A 21,973-nucleotide genomic window follows, 5' to 3' on the forward strand; every position below is an offset into this window, starting at 1 on the left:
TGCAAACTTCTGAGCACAAATGTGTGTATATATATATATATATACCGCTCTGGAAAAAAAATAAGATTACAATATTTTAGCTAGTCTGTTATGTTATGATCATTTTATGGTGCTTTTGGAGTGCATTTAATTGTCTTTTTTGTAGCAGCATATTCTTGCTAAAAAAAAAAAAAAAAATCTAATTTTATGATTAAGAAATGATGAACTGCTGACAGAATTTTATTAATTTTGTCATTTTAAAGATTAGTCTTGGTTAATGTGATATCATCCTTCAAAACAAGATGAATACGGCACCAGAAATTACAAAGAACTGAATGAAACCGTTATTTCAAATTCGATTAATGCATCACATGTATTAAATAAATACAATGGCACTGAACATGTAATTAATCTCACTAATTATAAATATAGTAAAATCAATCAATTCATTCCTTGAATTTAAAATAAGGATTTGTAAAAATGTGTACGTCTAAGGTTAGGGTTTGAGGATAAACTTATTCTAAAATTCTAAAAACATTGTTCACTGTTTAGTTTATTTTTCTCTATGAAAATAAAGGTTGCACTTTTTATTTTTGTATGAGCCAACATATATGATTTTCCCATAATTTACTAATAATTACTTGTCAGGAAATCGAACTGTGAAAAGTAGTTTCAGATGACTGACTAAGGTCATTGTAGAATGTCTTATTTTCAATTGCCAGAAGCACTGAAATATGAACCACTGAATTTCTTTTACATCAAACAGAACCAGTGTAATTTTCTCAAAATACTGCACTTCACTTCTGTTGATTACAGCCTAACATGAGGACGAACATCTGCGATGGTACAGGAAAATACGTCAGTGACGCTTTTCTAAATAAGCTTAAGAATTTCTTACAGCAACAATGCTTTTCAGATAAAAAGGGCCCTGGACTCTCTCCGAGTTCTCTGTGTGTGGTAGAGAGATCACAAATGGCACAGTCCCTTCCTTATGGTCTTCTAAAGTATTCGTATCCAAGTACTTGAAGGGACCATCTGTTACAAGGATGAAGTTTGGTACTGACTATATAGACTCCACATACAATTTAAATTAAAGTTGACGGGCAGTCTGTCCTTGATTATGCGTTTAGGGGACTGCTGATAGTGCTGTTTATTACACTGAATACTTGCTTCTCATTGATAATAATTAACTGAATATTGACCGTTGTCCACTGCAATACTGTATAACTGACCACTCATCTATTTTCTATGTAGCTGTTCTGTCTGTCTCTTGTATCACTCCTCTGTCATAATTAAACAAATTAAATAAATTAAACTACAATCAATATTTCATGTTCATGTATTTATTAGTTTGTGAAGTAGCCATGTAATATGATGGATAATGTACAGTAAATTGGTCATTATCCAACCCATTCTCATGACAAGTCGTAAGAATGGTAAGAGATGGTGAAATCATAAAAAAGTTTACGCACTGAAGTGCCGCAACTGTTTAGTGAATTCATCCCACTGTTTTTAAAGGATATTGTGGCATATCACCTATATGATCCCTTAAAATACTTTTTATATAAGAAATATATTTGCACTTTACACTTTTTACACTTTATAAATGCAATTTTTTTTTTTTATTGAAAAATTCCACAGCTCTGTGCATTTCCTTTATGAAAAGGATTTTCAGTACATAGAAGTATATAATGCAAATCCTAACATCAGTGTCCTTTTTATACACATAAATATATAGAGATGGCGAACAGCAAACAACTTAATTTGAATCTTTTTGCTGTGCAGCTTCTCAGTTCTGCCAAAAAAAGCATGGTAAATGATTTATGGTTTCCCAGACTGCAATAAAATATGTAACAATAGATATTATTTACATGTGCTCTTCACAAATTTTGTAGTTGTTACTAAAAAAACACAAGTTTGTGAGATTTTGTACTTTTATACATGTATGATCATATATGTGCAATCCATAAAACGAAAAAATAAATAAATAAATAAAACAAAACAAAAAAACATTGAGGGTAGCAGCCTTTAGGGACAGCTGACAGCTTTAGACATTTGCAATACTTTATCCATATGAATATGATTATGTGCAAGCCCAAACTGCCATGTACAGCAATTCAAATGCAATTGTCCTAGTCTGTAAATTAATTTTCTGTCAACAATCAACTGTAGCTAAACTGACAATAATACCAAACATAAACCTCTGAGGACACATTTTACAGGTTTTGTACTGAACAAAATAAAAATACCATCACAACTAATGTAAGTCAATAATGTTAATAAGCAACCAACAGACACACAAGAAAAAGTTTCATAAAAGAAAAAAAGAAAAAAGAAAAAAAAAATAATTCTTGGTCAATGAAAATCTGATTTATATGTTAACATGATTTGTGGTGTTATATTCTGAAATACTGTAATAAATACAGAAATTACAGAAATACTGCAATATCTTGAATAAAAAAAAGGAAAAAGAAAAGAAAATGCTCTTTGATCTAAAATCTTAATTTAATCATCATTCCCATCTTTATTCTTGTGGTATATTGTTTTTATTTATTTTTTATTCATATATTTTACACTCTTTGATGCAAGAAGCTTGTGCAGTGCCTTGCAGTAGTAGTAAAACCTTAAACCAGTTCTCTTATTTAACTGTATTACACTGATTTCCAGTTGAAATCAAATTTCAACATTTCAAAGCAATGTTATATAAGAAATATATCTTCCTTTACAAGAATTATAACCTAGATCTAAAACTATGTAAATTCAGATCAAGATAAATATTTCAACACAAGACAGAGGTGTATAACTTCATTTACAACCAATCTGCAAAGATATATGGGCTAATTAGTGAAACATAGGGCATTAAGTTGGTAGAATTCAAAATGATTCATAGTTTGGCACTAAAATGATATGCACATTCACACTGTTCCTATTGCTAACCCAGATGAGGAATGAAATAAGTACAAAAGACCAAATGGCAATCCGTATTGAACATTACCTTTAAAACATTTATTATGGCTTGATGATGTCTCTGGGATCTGGCTGTTGATTTTCAGGAGCAATAATTTCAGAGAGAAAAAAAATCCAGTCTATCTATTTGATTTGAAAGAGAAACAAAATGAGCTCAGCCAAAAAAAAAAAAAAAAAAAAAAATCTTATGTGCAAAATGATACAAACTCTGAAATTTGTGTAGGAGGCTTCTTAACAGCAAAGTTATTCTACAGAGGGCTGATGGTACAGTTGATATTTATCAAGACAGGATATTTAAAAGACTATGGCAGCTCATTTTAATATGAGTAAAAAATAATCAAAAATTAACCATGCTCATGTGTATGATGCAAACAGATCAAGATGCATTCATATCCACAAAATGCAAAATCATACTAAATGCCAGTGTGCTAAGCTATAAGGTTAATGCATAGGGTTTGAAAATTACTACAGTAACTGTGTAGTCTTGCTATATTGCATATTCTACAGGTCAAGATTGGGTAATAATCAGAAACATTTTGCTTATCTGTAGTTTTTGCTACCAAACAGTTGCGCTTGTCCAATTGGTTAGTGTTTTTGGTGTTCTAGACCAAAAATGCACACAAGCATTGTTATTGTGGGATAGATAGGGGTGATATCTGATAGTTTGAATCAGATAGTTTGCAATTTGTTTGTTCCCTATGTGTGTTATTAGCAATGCTAATGTTGTAAATATAAAATTAAATAATACATGCATGAATGTCATTTTGCAAACTGCAAAAATTCACTGAAATAAGAGCTTTTTTCTCTCAAGTGAAATGCACAGTATAGAATGTACTGATGACATTTTATGTTTTTTACCAAAAAAATTTAATAAAAATGCATGTAGAAATGGTTTGTTTCTTTGATGAAAACCTGTTATTGTGGTATGAGCATTTGAGTAAACCAAGATGGTTCTTCAATAGGAAAACTACTGTGTCATATAGAAGTTTGCCTCCATCTTAAGTTAATTTTGTTAGAAATGTTTTACATCTGGAAAAAATGACAGCTTTGCATGGTAGGCTTGCATTCATACAGTGACCCCATATAAGTATTTGTGCATTTAAGTCACACTTAAAAATGTCAAAATATCAAAGTAGGTGTCATTTATTTTAAACAAAAATAGCATGAGCACACCTTTCAAGCAAAACACAAATGTAAATTTCACAAATGTAAGTTTGTATGGTTTTAAAGTAAATTATAAAACAATAGATCTAATGTTCAAAAAGAAGAAAAATACTAGCACAAGAGTCCCTCATCATGCTTGGCAACACTGTCCCATTCAGCTCATAGTGATGCGATACAATTAAGCCACACTAGCTTCTGAGGAGAACCGAGTTTTATCGGAAAGGTGTTGACACTTGCCAAAACAGGTAGATGTATACAGTAGTTGTCTCAACAGACGTGTCCAACACAAGCTGGGGAGTCCTGTGCGAAAGACATCTGGCGTTTGGCACCTGGAAAGGTGCACAAACTCTGTGGCACATAAATCGCCAAAGAAGAATACTGTTAAAGTGCCCAATATTGAACCCAGAGAGCCAAATTCTCTTCTGGAGTGAGTCATGTCTCCTACATGCGAAGGACGTCCCGGAACAGCAGAGCAGGTTTACTCTAGTGTCAGAATGCAACTGGATTGAATGGAGACTCCACCCTCAATTAGCTGGTTGACAGTGTGTTCCACCAGGCTTAGATGCCTGAACTCACAGATGGCCAGTAAAACACAAATATGTGTTTCCCCTGTCGGCTTGCTACATTGATTATTGTGCGAGATACGAAAAGACAAGGAAACATTGATACTAGTTGCACCAAATGGCCCAACAGCCACTGGTCCCCCATGTGGTAGAGCTGTGGTTCTCCCACATGGAAAATTTCTTTGAGGTCAGATCTACTCTCGCAAACTCAAGGCACAATCTGGCATCCTCAGCCAGAGATGTAGAGACCGCCTGTCTGGCCTTTGAATAGGGCTCGTCTGACACAATGGAGTTGTCGTAACCAAGGAACCCTAAATGAGGTGGCTGAATGCCTTTAAGTAGCAACTTTACTGAATCGTGCTCCTCCCAGGATGAGGACCCAAAGCATTGCCCTGTGCAGATGATACCATCATTTATTTAAGAGTGGTTGGATGCAGCACTCTCTCCAATGACACACAAGGTACTGTATATGTCGCTACTATAACGATCACTCATGACTTCTGAGGGCTTGTCTATAAGCAACACCTTTTGGTCAGCAGAATTATGTGTGGTACGAGACAGCTAGGAGCCTTTTTCACCCCGCTACCATCCCGGTCTCAAACTTATTGCTGGTGTTCAATGTGCTTACGAGTTTCCGTTTATGCCACTAGAGGTGGTAAGCTTATGCATACTCTCTTTGGAGACTGTGCTGCTACTTGATTTGGAATTAGTCAAATGTATTGGGGACCTTCAAGCCTTTCTGTCAATAACTCCAGGGTAGAGTTCGGACCAGGTCTGTCAAAGATCAGTCTCAAGCCCAGGGAAGGTTAAGTGCCCAAGTGCTGGCAACCTCCTTTTGGGCTCAGGTTGTTACCCTACAAACATTCTCTCCTCCTCCCTTTGAGTCAGACGAGGCTAAGAGGTTACACATGCTCTGCCCTGTGTGGGCATTATGCATGTACACTGACTGAACGAGTCGATTCAGAACAACTACTTTTTGCTTGGGAGGATGTAACAAAGGGCTTGGCCATCTCCAAGCATAAATGTCTCAGTCGCTCATAGATGCTATTGCGCTTGCTTTTGACTCGCAAGGCATACAATGCCCAATGGGCATAAAAGCTAATTTGACTAGGAGTATGGCTTCCTCCTGGGCATGGGCAAAGGGCGTATCACTAGAACACATACTGTATGTCTGGCTGCGGGTTGAGATTTCCCTAACACCTTTGCCATGTTTTATAACCTGCATGTATCTTCTCTCTCTTCCCAGATCTTTACAGAGGAAGAGGTTGATTACTTACCAATTGGTTAGTATTGGTATTAGAAATTGGTCTCTCCATTCTCAGTGGTGTGAATGAAAGCACAGGTGCCAGTGTTCCACTACCTGGTTGGCTAGTATTTGCCAAAAGCCACTGGTTCACTGCCCTATGGGCTAGTGTCATGGTAACAAGCCCGTGGCCTTGTGTCTGCTCTGCCCCCCTCATTTCACTGACCAGGAATAGGTGTTGTGATATTGACCCGCTACCCAGAATGGATAGTGTCTCTATCTTGACATCGAGGTGTTGGTTTATTGTTCCCACCTCACTTCCTATATTTTTATATGAAGGAGTGGCTAAAGCAATGCTTTTGACTACCCTGTAAATGGTTAGTTGGCATTTCACATCAGCGATACAGCCTGACTGAATACGGCTCCCACAGCACCAGCTTTTGATGCAGCGTCAAAGTTACCTTCTTGAAAGGGAACGTCTTGGTTCCTATGTAACCCTGGCTCCCTGAAAAGAGGGGACGACTGTGTAGCTTTGCTGCAGCTCCTGATTTTTAGCTTTTGAGGGAATAAGACATGTCTTCTTCCTTCAGATGGAAAATTCTGAATGTATGAAGGTGACTCCCGCTTAAATGCTCACTATGACGTCAGCATAGGCGTGATTGAATAAGGTTTCAACATCACCACCCCTGGAAGGATCTCCCACAGCGTCAGCTTCTGTCACAGCATCTCGTCCCCCACTTTCAGGGAACCAGGGTTATGTAGTTACCCAAAATTCTTCCTAGAGCTTTCAAGCTACATCCAGCAAAATGCTACAGACCTTCAGGCTGCTCTGACTTTGTGTGCTATGTCTTTTCTAACTGATCTCGCTTTTGGTTTTCCTGTATCTGACTTTCAAAGTGGCCAAAAATCCCATGGATCTACACTGACTTATCTATCTGTCTGTCTGTCTGTCAGTCTTTTCCGTTGGACTTGCAAAACCTTCAAGCCATTAAAACTATTTTCAATTTGTTTGATAAATATTTTTGTTCTTGATATTGTGCTATACTACACCTGTGGTTACTCTTGTTAGGACACCTGTTTAAACTTGAAAGGAACTGACTTCATGCATCCAATAAAATCACTGCAACATTTGCTAAAAATCATTGCAAATCTGGCTCAGAAAAGTGAAGTTAGTTCTGAGAAATGCTATAGCTGCATTTTTCATGCCACTTGGTTTGATGTTTTGAATCTCATGCAATGACATTCTGGCAAGAGTGACTTACAATAAGTGTTCAAATACTTTTGGAGCAACTGTATGTCAGTATCAGAATACTCAACCCAGCAACTTGTACTGAGAGATGATTGGAATTACCGTCTAGTTATTAATTATTTTACAGGTATTTTCCACACCTATCCAAGTATGGACAGGAAACTCATGTCAAAAAGCAAATTTCCAGGATGCAATGTTGAAAACAGTCCTTAAGTATTTTTGTACATGTAACAATGTAGTTGTACCTCTATAAATTACAGATATCTTTACGTGGTTATAAATTATGGAAAATGTATAGTGAAATGTTCAAGTTGAACTTTCCTTACCCTTTTTGCTTTTATCAATGGATGACAATAGAAGACTCTAAATATTTGCTCTTTTTTGGCCTGAAAGGTGCATGCAGTATGATGTATATCACTACATTATACAGTATTCAACTATTTACAGTGTTTATACAGATGACCATACATTTAACCAGCCGTGACCACACATTAAAAAACTCCAGAGTCAACAAATGGCATAGAAACACTTAAATGTTTAAATTTGATATTTTAAGAATGCAAAAATAACTAGAATCCTAGGTCAAGATTTTTTTTGTTTTGTTTTTTTGTATATGATTTATCTCATATAGGCCTGACAGCCATGTGTCTGGATATGGTTTCCCAAAATCTCAACTCTTTTGTGCAAGAGCTTATTCATTAGGGGCTAATAGGAAATGTAGACATGCAGTACCTCCATTTTTCGGCCTTTTGCCCCCACATGATTCTGGAAATTTCAGGTGTGAGCTCAAGAATGCAGGTTCAAGTTCTTTGCCCCTTCTAGTAATTTTTTGTTTTTATTATTATTATTATTATTATTTTTTGCTACAACGTTTGCTTTGTCCACAAGATATACTTGTTAGAAAAAAATGTAAACATAGACAAACCAACAACTCACATATTACGTAAACACACAAAATCATCCTAATACACACGCACATAAAAAACCATAGCAACTGAAAAAACAAATAAATAAACAACGCAAACTTAAATGTTTTCACGTGGGTTCACGTTTTGAAGAAATGGTCTCGCTGGAATTTGTAACGTAAAATAAGGCCAGCCTAACAAATGTAGGGGATGTTTTAGAGATACAGATAGGAAACCCAGTAAACTAGGTTGAATAGACCGAATGCAGTAGGAAAGAAAATGCGGGCGTAAGAGTCTATCTTTGTAACGCGGATGTGCAAGCGCCCGTGCCGCCACGCTCCAGAGCGACAGTCCTCAAAGCAACAGAAGAAGCTGGTGCAGTCCTTCCCGTCCAGGCATTCATACCCGTACTCCTCGTCACGCTCCTGCATGTGAGTGGCATTGTTCATCTGGATGGCAGTGGCCGAGCGTGGGCGGATGTCCACAGTGGGGGCCTGCTTTTAAAAGAGAAGAAGCAATCAGCGAGATTCACAGCAAATGCACGTGACATTACAAGCAGTTGTTGTTAGGGTCTGCATTCGGAAGTCTCCCAATAGGTAATTTGCACCTAATTCTCTAGATGGTGAGTATAAATTACCTCATAACTGCAATAATTAGAAGCAGGCACAATGTGAAATTGTTCCATTGGGCAAAGCAGCGAAGCAATTGGTTTTCCTTTCGTTTTCCATTTAACTATTTTTCTAAAATTAAAAGTCATTCAGTATCAAACTTAATAATACATTACACATGCTACTTCACATGTAAATTTGAGTATGTTTTTCCAGACTGTAAATAATCAAAATCTTTTAATTAGTAAATAAAGTTGTTAAATAAAATTGGGTGTTTCTTCAACTATGGGCACTTTCATGACCCAGGAGTTGATTTTCATTAAAAAAAAAAAAAATATATATTTTTAGTTTTATGAAGGTCTCATTTAAACTCAATATTCTTTTTATTTTAATTTTTATCTGGCCTTAAAAGTCATTTGAAAAGTATCAAAAATAAATGTTTATGTATAAGTAGATTTAACTGTTTTAGTCTAGACCAACTACAGAACCAGATTTCCAGTATTAAACTATGAAAATCTGTTATAAAATACAGTATTACATGTTTAAAATTATAATAATGTAACCAAAGAGTTAAATAAAGAAAGAAATACATTTAGATTCTACTATCCCACAGTTGTTGTTAAATTTTTTTCACACTTAACAATTTTGCACGTAATAAAATATATAATATAATATATGTGTGAAAATATTATTCAATTGTAGGATTTAGGATGCATGAAATTATATGAAAATCAAATCAGTCAATTTACATATAACATGTAATTTCCATCAGCATAATTTCCACCACAAAATTTTATTTAATGCAATAGAGAATTTGAGACATAGCTGCTTTGTCTAACCATTGAGATTGTTTGCTCAATAAAAATAATGTCTAGCCATTAAAGTTGTTTAATGAGGTAAGGGACACTCCTTCAGCCCTTTACAGTTTAATTAAGGAATGACATGATGGACTGGTATCTCCATTAGGCTATAGATTTCACTGACATTTAAATGAGACCGTCTCAATTGCTTTCATGTATGTGCTACATGCATCTGTAACACAAGTCCAAAAAGTAATTAAAAAAAATATTGGAACGATTTTCAACAATTAACAGTTCTTGAATATCTGCATTGTTCTTATGATGAAGCACTGTACTTTTGTTCAACGGCTATGCTGTGCCCCTACAAAATCTACAGTACTACATCAAAAGAAATGAAAAATTCCCCAAACTACTGGTATTGTCAGATTTTTGATCGACTCTAATGAGCCGATTTTTTTACATTTTTTATGAATTCGTCAAAAAGACTCAGTATTGAGCTCATGAGTTATTGAATTGAATTGGTCTAACAACTAACTCACCGAATCACTTAAGTTAATCACTGAATGGCAAGTCAATACTTTCTATCATGTCCAATTCGAAATAAACGAGAACCACGTAATTTGTTCACAACTCTTGCTGTTCGTATGAGAATGTTTAGTTAAAAGAAACAAATTTGGATTTCTGTAATAATAATATAATAATAATAAATAAAAACACCTTTAAAATATTTTGCCAGAAATGGTATTGTTTTAGTTTAGTATACAGTATAGGACTGATTGTTTTTTACCTTTAAAGTAATAAATTTTTTTAATGGAATCTTTAAGGAAACAGAATCTGTAAAATTTTTAACAGCATTTATTGATCATTGGTTAATATTAATTCATGAAAATACAGTTAATTTTTAGTTCATGTAATGTTCAACTAATGTGAATGTATAACTTAATATATTAATGTAACGTATTATTAATGTAATAACTTTTAATTAAAAAAAAAACAAACAGTATTGGTCACACCTTATTTTAGTGTTGATGTTACTGTGTATTTACATGGGTGATTACTGAGTAATATTAATGAACTACATGCAGTTACTGTGTACAATTATTTTGTAAAGCTGCTTGTACTTACACATTGTTATTATTACTCTAATAATAAACATGTGTAATATGTGTAATACTGACACTGTAAAATAAAGTGTCACCAATGCCCAAGATTAATAAGTGCTGTAAATATATTGCTCATTGTTAGTTCATGTTAGTAATGTAGTTTACTAATATTAACAAATACAACCTTATTGTAAAGTGTTTCCAATTCCTTACAATTCCCATGCCTAACTGTCTAGTAGAGCACAGCAACTGTCAAACTGCAAGATCAACAGATAAGCCAATTATTATCCATTCAATGTCTTGGCCAATGGCATGTACACCCCATTTGCTATGTATAAAAATACAACTTAAAATACACAGCCATTACAAGACCTGCCTGACAACATATTCCATCAAGACCAAGAGAAATAGCATCATTGGTGCATATGCCCATTTCTGCAGTAACATTCATTTTGCCCAGCACTTGTACATGGAGGGTGCTTGAAATCCCTTTGAAAAACGAAGCATAACCAGCTGTAACATAACCAGCCGGCTGTTCGGGGTGCACATTATGTCATGTGACTCACTTCTCAAAGGGTTGCACAGAAGCGTGCAAAAGCACAAGAGCACAGATACACTGCTGCATGGAAAGAAACAAATACAGTGGCATTTGCAGCTTTAACCGGATGAAATACGACAACCTTCAAAGAGGAAGTGCCTCTGCTGGTTTACAATATTTATATATTTAGTTTCAGAAAAGGATAATGGCAGACCAAATACAACATACTATCTAAAACTTAAATGTAATTTATTATTATTATAATAATTATTATTTTCAGGGTTTTTCCAGCAGTGAAGATTTTTGGTGGGTACCCAAGCAAAATTTTACGCCAGTTGATGGTGCTATAATGATGAAAAATCGTAAAATGTCTCAAACTGTGGAATTTTTTGTTTTTTTGTTTTTTTTGTTTTGTTTTTTTTTTTTGGCACATTTGACTTCACATTTTTATTGCTTTGTCTTTGACCAAAGTGCTGAGTGGGTGTATGAGGACAATTGCGTATAAAAAATACGTTAAATTAAAATAATAATAAATAAATTAAAATAGCATGGCAGCTATCAGCCAATCAGTTTTCAGCAAATATTATGCTGCCTTCATGTGCTATCAGAATTATTGTGCTTCTGAAGTCATAATTATGAGTATGTCATATTCAAGTGCTTTGTTGTCAGAAACACGGACGGCGCCAAGTTCATGAATATTTCTTAGGGAACTCTTATTTACAATATGTTAGTCAGCTTGCTAGCGACAGTGGAATTTGGGTCAAATACATGTGTTTTTCTCTGTGTAAAAAAATTACAATATGCATAAAAGGGTTACTAATATACATAAATGTAAATGACCGAAACAGCAAGCCATTATAAGGTACTGCAGGTACATTTAGAAAAATGAATAAAAACTATCATTAGCTACAGAAGCTGCACTTTCACGGCCATGTTGAAATTTTACATCTCCTCCCAACTCTGAAACTGTCACATATTCCCTGTTTTTTGTATTGACTTTTATGTTGAAATTCTTGTTTAGTTCCCATGTTTCTGTTTCCTGTTAGTTTGTAGTCCATTTGTAGTTTCATTTTATGATTGGTTTCCCCTTGATTGTTTCCACAGGTGTTCCTCTTTCCCTTGTTTTCGCTGTTTCCTTTGTCAGTCTTTACCATGTATTGTCATGTTCTGTACCGGGTTCCCTGTGTCTTGTTTACGTTTTTATTCTGAGTTACTTTGTTCATCTTTTGTTTCTATTAAAGACGCTGCATTTAGATCCTCCATTCTCTCCTGTCTTGTTACAGAAACTCAGGTTTCTTAAACTCAGAAACTTAAATTATTTTGGGGCTTTCCAGTCATAATTATGACTTGAGGGGCAACTTCTGAGTAGGAAACTCATGTTTACAATAATTCCGATAGCACGTGAAGGCAGCGTTAGATGAGGTGAACAACTTGGTAGGTCCATTTATGGATTGAGTGTGAAAAGGAATGTAAAGTTTCATACCATTTGGATAGATCTTCTGAGCGAATGGGATTATTGTGTTTAGACCCCAATATTTACTGCTAGCAGCTATATATTTATTTTAGGGGTCCACAGCAAATTTTCTGCTTTAAAGCACTATAGAGGAAGTCGAACATCTTAAATGGCTAGACAGAAATTTTGTAGATCACTGGTTCTAAATCAGGAGGTTGGGACCCACCAGGGGGCCTCAGTCAACTTCCAAGGAGGCAGCTAGATGAATTAAAATGAATTAAGACCACCACTGAGTTCTTACTTTGGCTTTTTTCAATACAGTGTAGAGGTGTGTGTGGCCTTCAAATATTGATTCGGACAATAGCGGGCCTTGGAGTCAAAAAGGTTGAGAACCACTTTTGTAGATTCATACTAATTCTGTTATTGGAATGAGTTAGTCTACTTCAGTGTATTTCAAATATGGCAGTTGTATTTTATAAATGTGTTTAGGCTACTACTTTTTCATAATATTTTTGTTTCATAGAAGCCATAGTTTCATTGACCATGGTAATGAAGAGCCATCCATAGTAAAACTATGGTAAATATCCAAGCCTAAGGACAATTACAAAGTACAAGGTCTTAAAAGTCTGGACCTCCATTCAAATGCTCTCTGATTAACATGATCACACGGGAAATCGACATGTTTCTACCAAAGGTTCATGTGCCATGAAATCAACCCCATACTGCCAAATTACTGACAAGCGCGATCCCTCACGAGATGTTTTTGCAACATTTCAAATGTAAACAAATTTCCCTCTAGCGCTACTAATAGCATGTTGTGTGCGCAACCTCAGGGACATGGGTTATGGTCCTGCAGGAACCAAGAAGTTTTTGTGTTAACATAAACAATGGTGAGCGTTCAAAGCTAACATTTTTACTCTAATATTACATTTTTACTCAACTGACAGTTAGCTTTAGGGTGGGAATTTGGGTTAGGGGGTAGAGTTAATAGAATGTGCATTCCTGTTGACTGTATTACATCATTAGCATCTAAAAGTATAACTTTTTTTTTGGACATTTCACTCAGAAACTGGAGCTCACATGTGCCCATATGTTCAACAACACTTCCAGCTTCAGCCAACAGTGATTCGAATTTTGGTAAAAACAGGCCGATTTTAGCAGTAAAACTTTTGTTGGCGAATTCACAGTGTGATCAGATGAGTCTGCTCTGATTGTAGAAAAAAAAAACTTGTTTTCCTTAAAATATTCTAAGAAATTACTTGAATCATTATGAGCCTGATGAAAGGAAAACAATACATGTTAAGAAGTAGAAAACACAAGGTGTAAAGTTGGTGTTGACTTCCCATTACACTTCAAAGTAGAAAATTCTGTGTTGAATTCAAAAGCTTGAGATGCAGTTCAGTAATTTGATTAATTATTAATTAATTGCAATTGTGCCAACTTTGCATGTGTGGATAACCATGTTCATAAGTGAAAACTCAAAACCATTTCTGACCCAGGAAAAACCCTGCACTATTCCTTCAAATTAAATTTGTAAAATTACCCCCCCCCCCCCCCACCCATGGGAATGTGAAACATATTCTAGCATACTAAATTATACATTACTTCAAAACTTCAGTCTGTTCCAAAGGCTTAAAACGATCTTCTTATCTTTATCAGAAGCTAAACATAGACCTTGCCTTGATGCACATTGACTTTTAAAAGATTACTGCGGCTAAATCTGCCAAAAGTTCAAGATCTCTAATTGGGCTTAAGGTAGTTAACGTGGTAGTCTATTTCAACCTGTTAAAGCTCTGCTGACACAATGTCAGGTCTAAAGCCCCATAAACAAACACGAAGGTAGGGAAGAAAGCAGACACTTTTTTTAAAAAAAAATAATAATAATAATAATAATAATAATGCAAATATTTCAGCCAGTGCTGTTATTTTATTACATTTCATTAAAATAATAGATTTTGCGTTGGCATAGTGCAAGTGTGCCCCACTGCCTTTCAAAGCACAGGAAGTTTAGCAGAAAACTTCCTCTTCTGCTGATGTTAGTACAGTGAATATAAGGAGCAGACACAAGAGCAGTGTGCTTGCGCAGAATGCAGCAGATACATGCACGATTAGTAAATTTTACACGAGCAGTATACCTTTGAGGAAAAGAGCCGGAGGAGCTTTTGTCCACACAGGAAACAAAAAAATAAATAAATATGAGAAATTAAAAAGAAGACAAACACATGAAGATAAAACAGAAAATAGATGTAATACAGACAATATAATGTCAATAAGGACTCTGAAAGTGAAAAGAGAACAAATTACTGCAACTTACTCACGTACATACACAGAGGACAGGGAGGCAATGCAAGATGTTTGTTAAAGAATAGTTCACCCAAAACATGGAAATTATGTCATTATTTACTCACCCCCATGCTGTTCCAAACCTGTATGAAGAAACAAATCTTATGCATTTGAAACAATATGAGGGTAAGATAAAAAAGGACAGAATTCTCATTTTTGGGTGAACTATTCTTTCAACATGTTCACTGCATGTCTTAAAATACAGGATTGAAATGACTGCTCATTCTTAAGAAGAAAAAAAAAAAACATCTGTAGGGTGAAGTGCATTTGTAAAGGGTTAATTCCAAATCAAATCAAATATACTATGGTGATTCTCACAAAACCTGTCAAGAAAATGTCCTGGTCATATGTAACCCCAAATAAATACAATAATAACAATAATTTATCTTTAGCATAAAGAAAATTAAGCCTACATTTCGGAACATTACGATGTTTTGCACTGTGGCATGATTTTCAGGCCACTTCTCATTTTTTTTACCGTAACACGTGAAGGCGTTTTATTTTTACTCTGCCCATTTTTTTCAATGATTCTCATTACCGTATTATTGTTTTACTGTATTACAGTGAAAAATTATACTAAAATGACTTCTAAATTAAAATCAGTGAAATTAAAGGCAGCACCAAGAATGTACTACGATGTATAAATACTTTACAATTAAATAATATATCTTTTTATTCTATTTATTTATTTTTATGTTGCGGTAATAAGAATATCATAATGAACATCTTCAACATCAGGAAATTCAACCTGCCACAGGTGCTGCTGATACAGTTTTACTCAGCAGTCATTGAGTCTGTCCTCTGCACTTCAATAACTGTCTGGTTTGGTTCAGCTACGAAATCAGACATCAGCAGACTACAAAGGACAGTTCGGACTGCTGAGAGGATTATTGGTTGCCCCCTGCCCCGCCCCTTCAAGAACTATACACTTCCAGAGTGAGGAAAAAGGCTGGAAAAATCACTCTGGACACCACTCACCCTGCCCACTACCTTTTTGAACTGTTGCCTTCCGGCCGACGCTTCAGAGCTCTGAGCACAAGAACCGTCAGGCACAGGAACAGTTTTTTCCCTCAGGCTATCCATCTCATGAACAGTTAAAACTGCCCCATTGAGCAATAACTATGTGTAATACACAGTTTAGTCTTTCTTATATTTATCCAACACATCCAACCTCTTCTGCCATTTCATTCCTCTGAAAAAAACTAAAAAACATTTGCACTGTTCATAACAGATTTGTATTTACACTTTACATAACAGACTGTGTCAGATTTGCACTACCCATGTGTATGTGTGTATGTATGTATGTGTGTGTCTGTACGTATGTGTATAATTAGTTTTATTTTGTATTTTTTATTATTATCTGTGTCTTGCTGCTGTTTTTGTATTGTTTTTGTATTGTTGTTTACTGGAAGCTCCTGTCACCAAGACAAATTCCTTGTATGTGTAAGCATACTTGGCAATAAAGCTGATTCTGATCTTGTTTCGCATTGCAGTAATGAGAATTGAGGGGTATATGTGTGCAACTGTCATGAAAATAAATTCACAATATAAAAAATCTTAATGGCCCAAAAATAGATTTTATTTTCTAAATGCAAAATATAATTTATTTATTTCGGTAACACTTTACAATACGGTTACATTTGTTAACATTAGTTAACATGAACTAACAATGAACAATACTTTTACAGCATTTATTAATCTTAGTTAATATTTATTAAAACATAAATTAATACATTTGTAAACATTAGTTAATGTACTATGAACTAACAATGAACAACTGTTTTTTTTTATTAACTAACATTAACAAAGATTAATAAATGCTGTAAAAATATATTGTTAATTGCTAGTTCATGTTAACTAATGTTAACAAATGGAAGCTTATTGTAAACTGTTACCTTTGTTTCTTTTGATTTTTAAGTAAAACCGGTTCAGGATATTTTCTTCACATGTTTTGTGAGAATCACCCACCATTAAAACTTTTGATGAGTGGAACATCTTTTACCTTACACTGTGTCTACACTGGATACGAGCTGCAGACCATGACATGTTAAAATTAAATATTCCCATTTTAATAGTTGAAATTCATTCGCTGATAAAAAACAATAAGCCACAAGAGGCTGTGCGTTACAGTGATTTTACCCTGGTTAATAAGCGTTGTTGGGCACATCGTGTGGTGAAATCAATGTAAAACACTGTCTTATTGCTTTTATAAAACGAAACCAACAACATTATAATAAAAGACACAAATTCAATTCAATAAATTCAATGTGTAATTACATTCATTAGTAATTATAATAACAATAAACATTTCCACCAAATAATATACTTCATTTGTAGGTGATTTTGTTGATATCTAGGTGAATAAATAATTGATTTAACTGGTTTGGTCAGGTGTGACTATCAGCTAAAAAGCTTAGAACATGGCTCTTTCCATTATTGTTGTGTTTTCAGATAGTCCTTTTTCTTTTTTCAATTTCTATCAATTTTTTCTTTTTTTTTTTTTTTTTGCAGTACTCTTTTACAGAAGGAAAAATATGCCATAATAAGCCCTATAGCAAGCCCTTTTAACATTTATCCTTTCAACTTAGTAGTATCTATTTTATGTTACTAGTATTTATTTCCTTAGTTACTAGTAAGTATTCCAATAGTGATTAGTACTAGTATTATATACTTATTCATAAGATACTAATTCATTAGATATTAGTACTTATTACTTTGTCACTAGTCACTGTTCCAGTAATAAGTAACTATTTCAATGTTTCTGGTATCAAATTGTAAATTTTTCCCATTGAATTATATTGGGGTTCTGTGATTCAGATACCAACTATTGACTTCTGATTAGAATGTTTTCCAAAGTATCTATTTTAATTTGCTAAGTAACTATTCATTAGATACTTGTACTTGTTCATTAGATACTTTTACTTATTCCAATAGTGACTACTTATTACAGTTTTTCTAGTAGGCTTACTTATTAATTAGATACAAATACTTATTTGTTACACACTAGTGTCTTTTTTCCAATTTACATGTTAAGAATATTTTAAAATTTTCTAGTAAGATTTTTAATTGAACTATACAGCAGCCATTCTGACTTGTCATTACATTTGACAAGTAAAAAAGCAGTTGCAACTAGTTGGATAAGAATTTTTACTAGTAACATATGAAATAGATACTAGTGTCTACTAAATAAGTACTAGCATCTAATTGCATGCTATTAAAATGAAATAGATACTAGTCACTCTTGGGAGCATCTAGTTAATAAATGAATAGGTACCAATACAGTAAAAAAAAATATTCTGGTCGGAAGTCTATAGTTATATCTGAACCAAAGAGCCAAATAGAATTCAGTGGTAAGAATTTGCAATTTGATACCAGTAACAATGGAATAGTTTCTTGTCATGACTGGATTAGTGACTTGTAGCAAAGGAATAAGTACTAGTATGTTGTGAATAAATACTACAAATTAATGTATTAGTACTAGTAAAATTGAAAAAGATACTAGTCTCAATTGGAATACTTGTAACTGAAAAAAAAAAAAAAAAAAAAAAAAAAAATATATATATATATATATATATATATATATATATATATATATATATATATATATATATATAAAAGTAAAAAATATAATACAATAAAAATAGATAGATACTGGTAAAATTTTAAGGAATAAATGTTAAAAGGGCTTGCCATAGTCATAGTCACTGTGTTTTACATACCAGACACACTTACCGGCTTGAAGACAGACAGATCTTTATATATGAAAATACAAAGCAAGTATTCATTTATATAAGTGCATACAAGCAGCAAGCAATCATTACCAAACAATAAAATAGGAAAATAATCTCCACATTTAAAGCAGTCTAAAAAGGAAACTGATTTTCTTCATCATAACACTTCTCCTGCAAAAGCTTCTTGGCACATCATGTGAAGACTCTTTCTTCAGGTCATCCTTTGACTAAGAGCCAAACTGCCAAATGTGGTTTGAAAATCATTACTCATTTATCTGCCTGACATTTTAAACCCCAAAATCAAATAAGACATTTCTGGCACCCCTTTAATCATTTGAAAGTGGAACGACCCGGTTTGCTGAGAGCAGCGATCCTCAAGCTGCAGATATGGGCACCATGCTGAGATGAAGATCTAAGGCTGCACTTCAAACCTGATGCTGAAATGACTTGGATTAAGGACATCGTTGCTTTCAGTTCAGTGATACTGTCTAACAGTGGTGGTCCACACTAGCAGCGCTGACCACATGTGGAGGAACTTATCCCATAAGTTAAGAAAATGCTAGCATGAACACTGTTCCAAAATCCAGTGAGCAGTTGACTTCCTACATTGATAGATATCTTAAACCAAATTGTCAGTATCTTAAACCAAATGGAACCTTATAAGTGACTGTTCTGAAAACGGGTGGACTCGTCCAACGCTCACAGTTGATTCCTATAGAGTTTGCCATTAGCATGTTGCTAAGCAAACAGAATGATTGCTTCAGCCTCCTGATTCCCAGCATGAGAGCCGCATTCATTGTCTGGGCCATGCCCACGCAGAGACAGATCTCATAGAGACAGACTGCCCTCGCTGTGAGGGCACGAGTCTCAAGACGCTTCGCTCGAGAATCGCCCTCGCTCTGAGGGACGGTTCAGCCTCAGGCGCCCTCCCAACCACCTCTTCTGTGACTACCGAGGGATCACATGAGGAGACACGGTGGGGTCGCGAGGTCGAGCAGCATGAATTTGAGGTGGACCTCGTGCCGGCACACGCCCTGTGAGCCCCTCAATCTCCATGTACTGCATCTATGTTGATACAGCGTGACGAGCTTCGGCCCTCTGTTGGAGGTTCTGATGCTGGGGATGATGATGTTACGTCTCCCGCTGCATCTGGCGAGTGGTCAGAGCTCCGCACTGCTAGGGTGCTGCAAGCCACAAAAGCCACTGTACAGGCCACTGGCAAGTCAATGAGCAACCTATTGTTTTTGTATCATCACATCTAGCTGACCCTCATGTAAATGCGTGACTATTTGATGCTTTGGTGTCTCCAGCCGGCGTTTTTGGAGGCTCTGTGGATAGATTTGCTGGGTGCTACGTCACGACTCAGCGACAGGCTATGAGACATTTTATGCCCAAACGGAGTAGTACTTCATCACAACTGGCTCGCTCCTGCTCTGTCTTGGGCCAGCACCCGGCTAAAAACCCCACACCAGCTGCCTCAGTGCTGCCAAATGGCGCCGCCGAGCTGCTGGTAAAGCCCCGCAAGCTGGGGCCCAAACAAAGGCAGTCGCATCTGCGCAAGCCCCACGCCAATGGGAAAAACTCCCTGCGCAGCAAAAGCGCTCCTGACACAATGCTGTTCCCTTCTTCCTCACTGCTGTTTGTCTGGAAAGGAATATTGTTGTTCAAAATGTTGTTCAATATGTTGTTTTCTGTGTCTCACATTAATCACAAGCAATAAAGTTTGCACATTATGCACAACCGCTTCCCAATGGGGAGTGGCGCATTATATCATGTATGAACATACAAAGATTGCAAAAAGAGTACAGCGCTCGCACGAGATGCTCACACTTTTTTTTAATAAGGCCTTTCCCACTTCAAAGCCCACACATTTTGCACAACTGCTTCCCAACAGTGAGCGGTGCATTATATCTTGTAATGAACATAAAAATATTGCAAAAAGAGTACACTGCTCATTACATATGCACGAGACGCTCAAATTGTTTCAATAAAGAGCTTTCCCATTTCAAAGCCCACACATTATGCGCAACCGCTTCTCAATGGTGAGCGGCGCATTATATCTTGTAATGGACATACAAAGATTGCAGAAAGAGTACAGCACTCGTTGCACATGCATGAGATGCTCACACTTTTTCAATAAAGAGCTTTCTCATTTCAAAGCCCACATTATGCGCAACCGCTTCCCAATGGTGAGTGGCACATTATATCATGTTACCAAATTGCCCTCTGTCCCGTTACGCATGGCGAGCTCTTACTGGCATTCCGCCTGGGTGCTAAAAACGATCAAACATGTTTATACGATCCAGTTTGCACGTCAACCGCCCGTTTCAATGGTGTTCTGTCTTCCACGGTTCCATCTGAAGACGCGCCGGTGTTATGAGCTGAAATACACAATCTTCTCGCAAAGAACGCAATAGAGGTTGTTTCATATGAATTAATAAGCCTGCTGTCCCACTGCGTGAATGCATGACAAATCCTCTCGGGCATGTCAGAGCTGGTGTTTACAATGATCGAGCACAATCTGTGGTCTGACTACAGGATGTGCCGGTGTTGCGCGCACAGATGGTGACACACACACACACACACACACAGCGGAATTTACAGATGTTATTTCCTCGTTCTGGAGAAGGATGGTGGGCTTCGGCCCATTCTACTTCTGAGACGCTTGAATCGCGCTCTTGTGGAGCACCCATTCAAAATGTTAACTCAGAAACAGATCTTATCGCACATCCGTCCTCAGGACTGATTTTGTCAATAGATCTGAAGGACCCGTACTTCAAGTATCAATTGGATTGCGTTACAGGTGGCTTTTTAGATTCGCGTTCGAGGGAACTGCGTATCAATTTTAAGTCCTTAATTTCAGTCTGTCTCTGGTTCCCTACACGTTCATGAAATGTATCGATTGAAAATGAACGGTGTGCGTATTTTGAAGTACCTCAGCAATTGGTTATTACTAGCCAATCAGAGGCACTACTGAGCGAACATAGAGACTTGCTGCTTTGCCATATGAAATATCTGGTCTAATGTCATCTGGGCAAAAGCACACTTTTCCCCAGCCAGTAAATCTCCTTTTTAGCAGTTCATGCGTACAGTCCATTCTTCGGTGTCTGTTTCAGTTCAAACTGAAAAACATTACCACTGAAGTCATTTAATTTTTATGTGCATCACGGTGACTCGACACTGTCTGGCTGCCCTAGCACCATGGAGAGCGCCAGCTTTCTACCAACAGGGTGTTATGCTGGGTCAAGTTTTCAGAAGGAAAGTGCTGACCACAAATGCATCCAACATAGGTTGGGGCGGTGCGAAACGGCTGTGACATGTCAACCG

The 21,973-nt window shown here is 36.0% G+C and overlaps 1 protein-coding gene across 6 annotated transcripts in view; it reads right to left on the bottom strand.

The window, feature by feature from the left end:
• Positions 1-1,314: 1,314 nt before the first annotated feature.
• LOC127430667 (gamma-aminobutyric acid receptor subunit gamma-2-like) overlaps positions 1,315-21,973 on the bottom strand; it is a 144,382-nt gene continuing 123,723 nt past the window's right edge. Inside the window, exons 9-11 of one of the 6 annotated variants that reach the window (XM_051680608.1) lie at positions 14,708-14,731; positions 10,766-10,838; positions 8,424-8,564 (exon numbers count right to left, since the gene is read on the bottom strand). In XM_051680608.1, the coding sequence (XP_051536568.1) occupies positions 10,806-10,838; positions 14,708-14,731 (57 nt within the window). In that variant the 3' untranslated portion in view covers positions 8,424-8,564; positions 10,766-10,805. Of the gene's footprint in view, positions 8,568-10,765; positions 10,839-14,707; positions 14,732-21,973 lie in introns of all 6 variants that reach the window. The other 5 variants (XM_051680609.1, XM_051680606.1, XM_051680605.1 and 2 more) reach the window with 5 other exon arrangements.

The sequence above is a fragment of the Myxocyprinus asiaticus genome, chromosome 40, assembly GCF_019703515.2.
Source record: "Myxocyprinus asiaticus isolate MX2 ecotype Aquarium Trade chromosome 40, UBuf_Myxa_2, whole genome shotgun sequence".
Classification (NCBI taxonomy): domain Eukaryota; kingdom Metazoa; phylum Chordata; class Actinopteri; order Cypriniformes; family Catostomidae; genus Myxocyprinus; species Myxocyprinus asiaticus.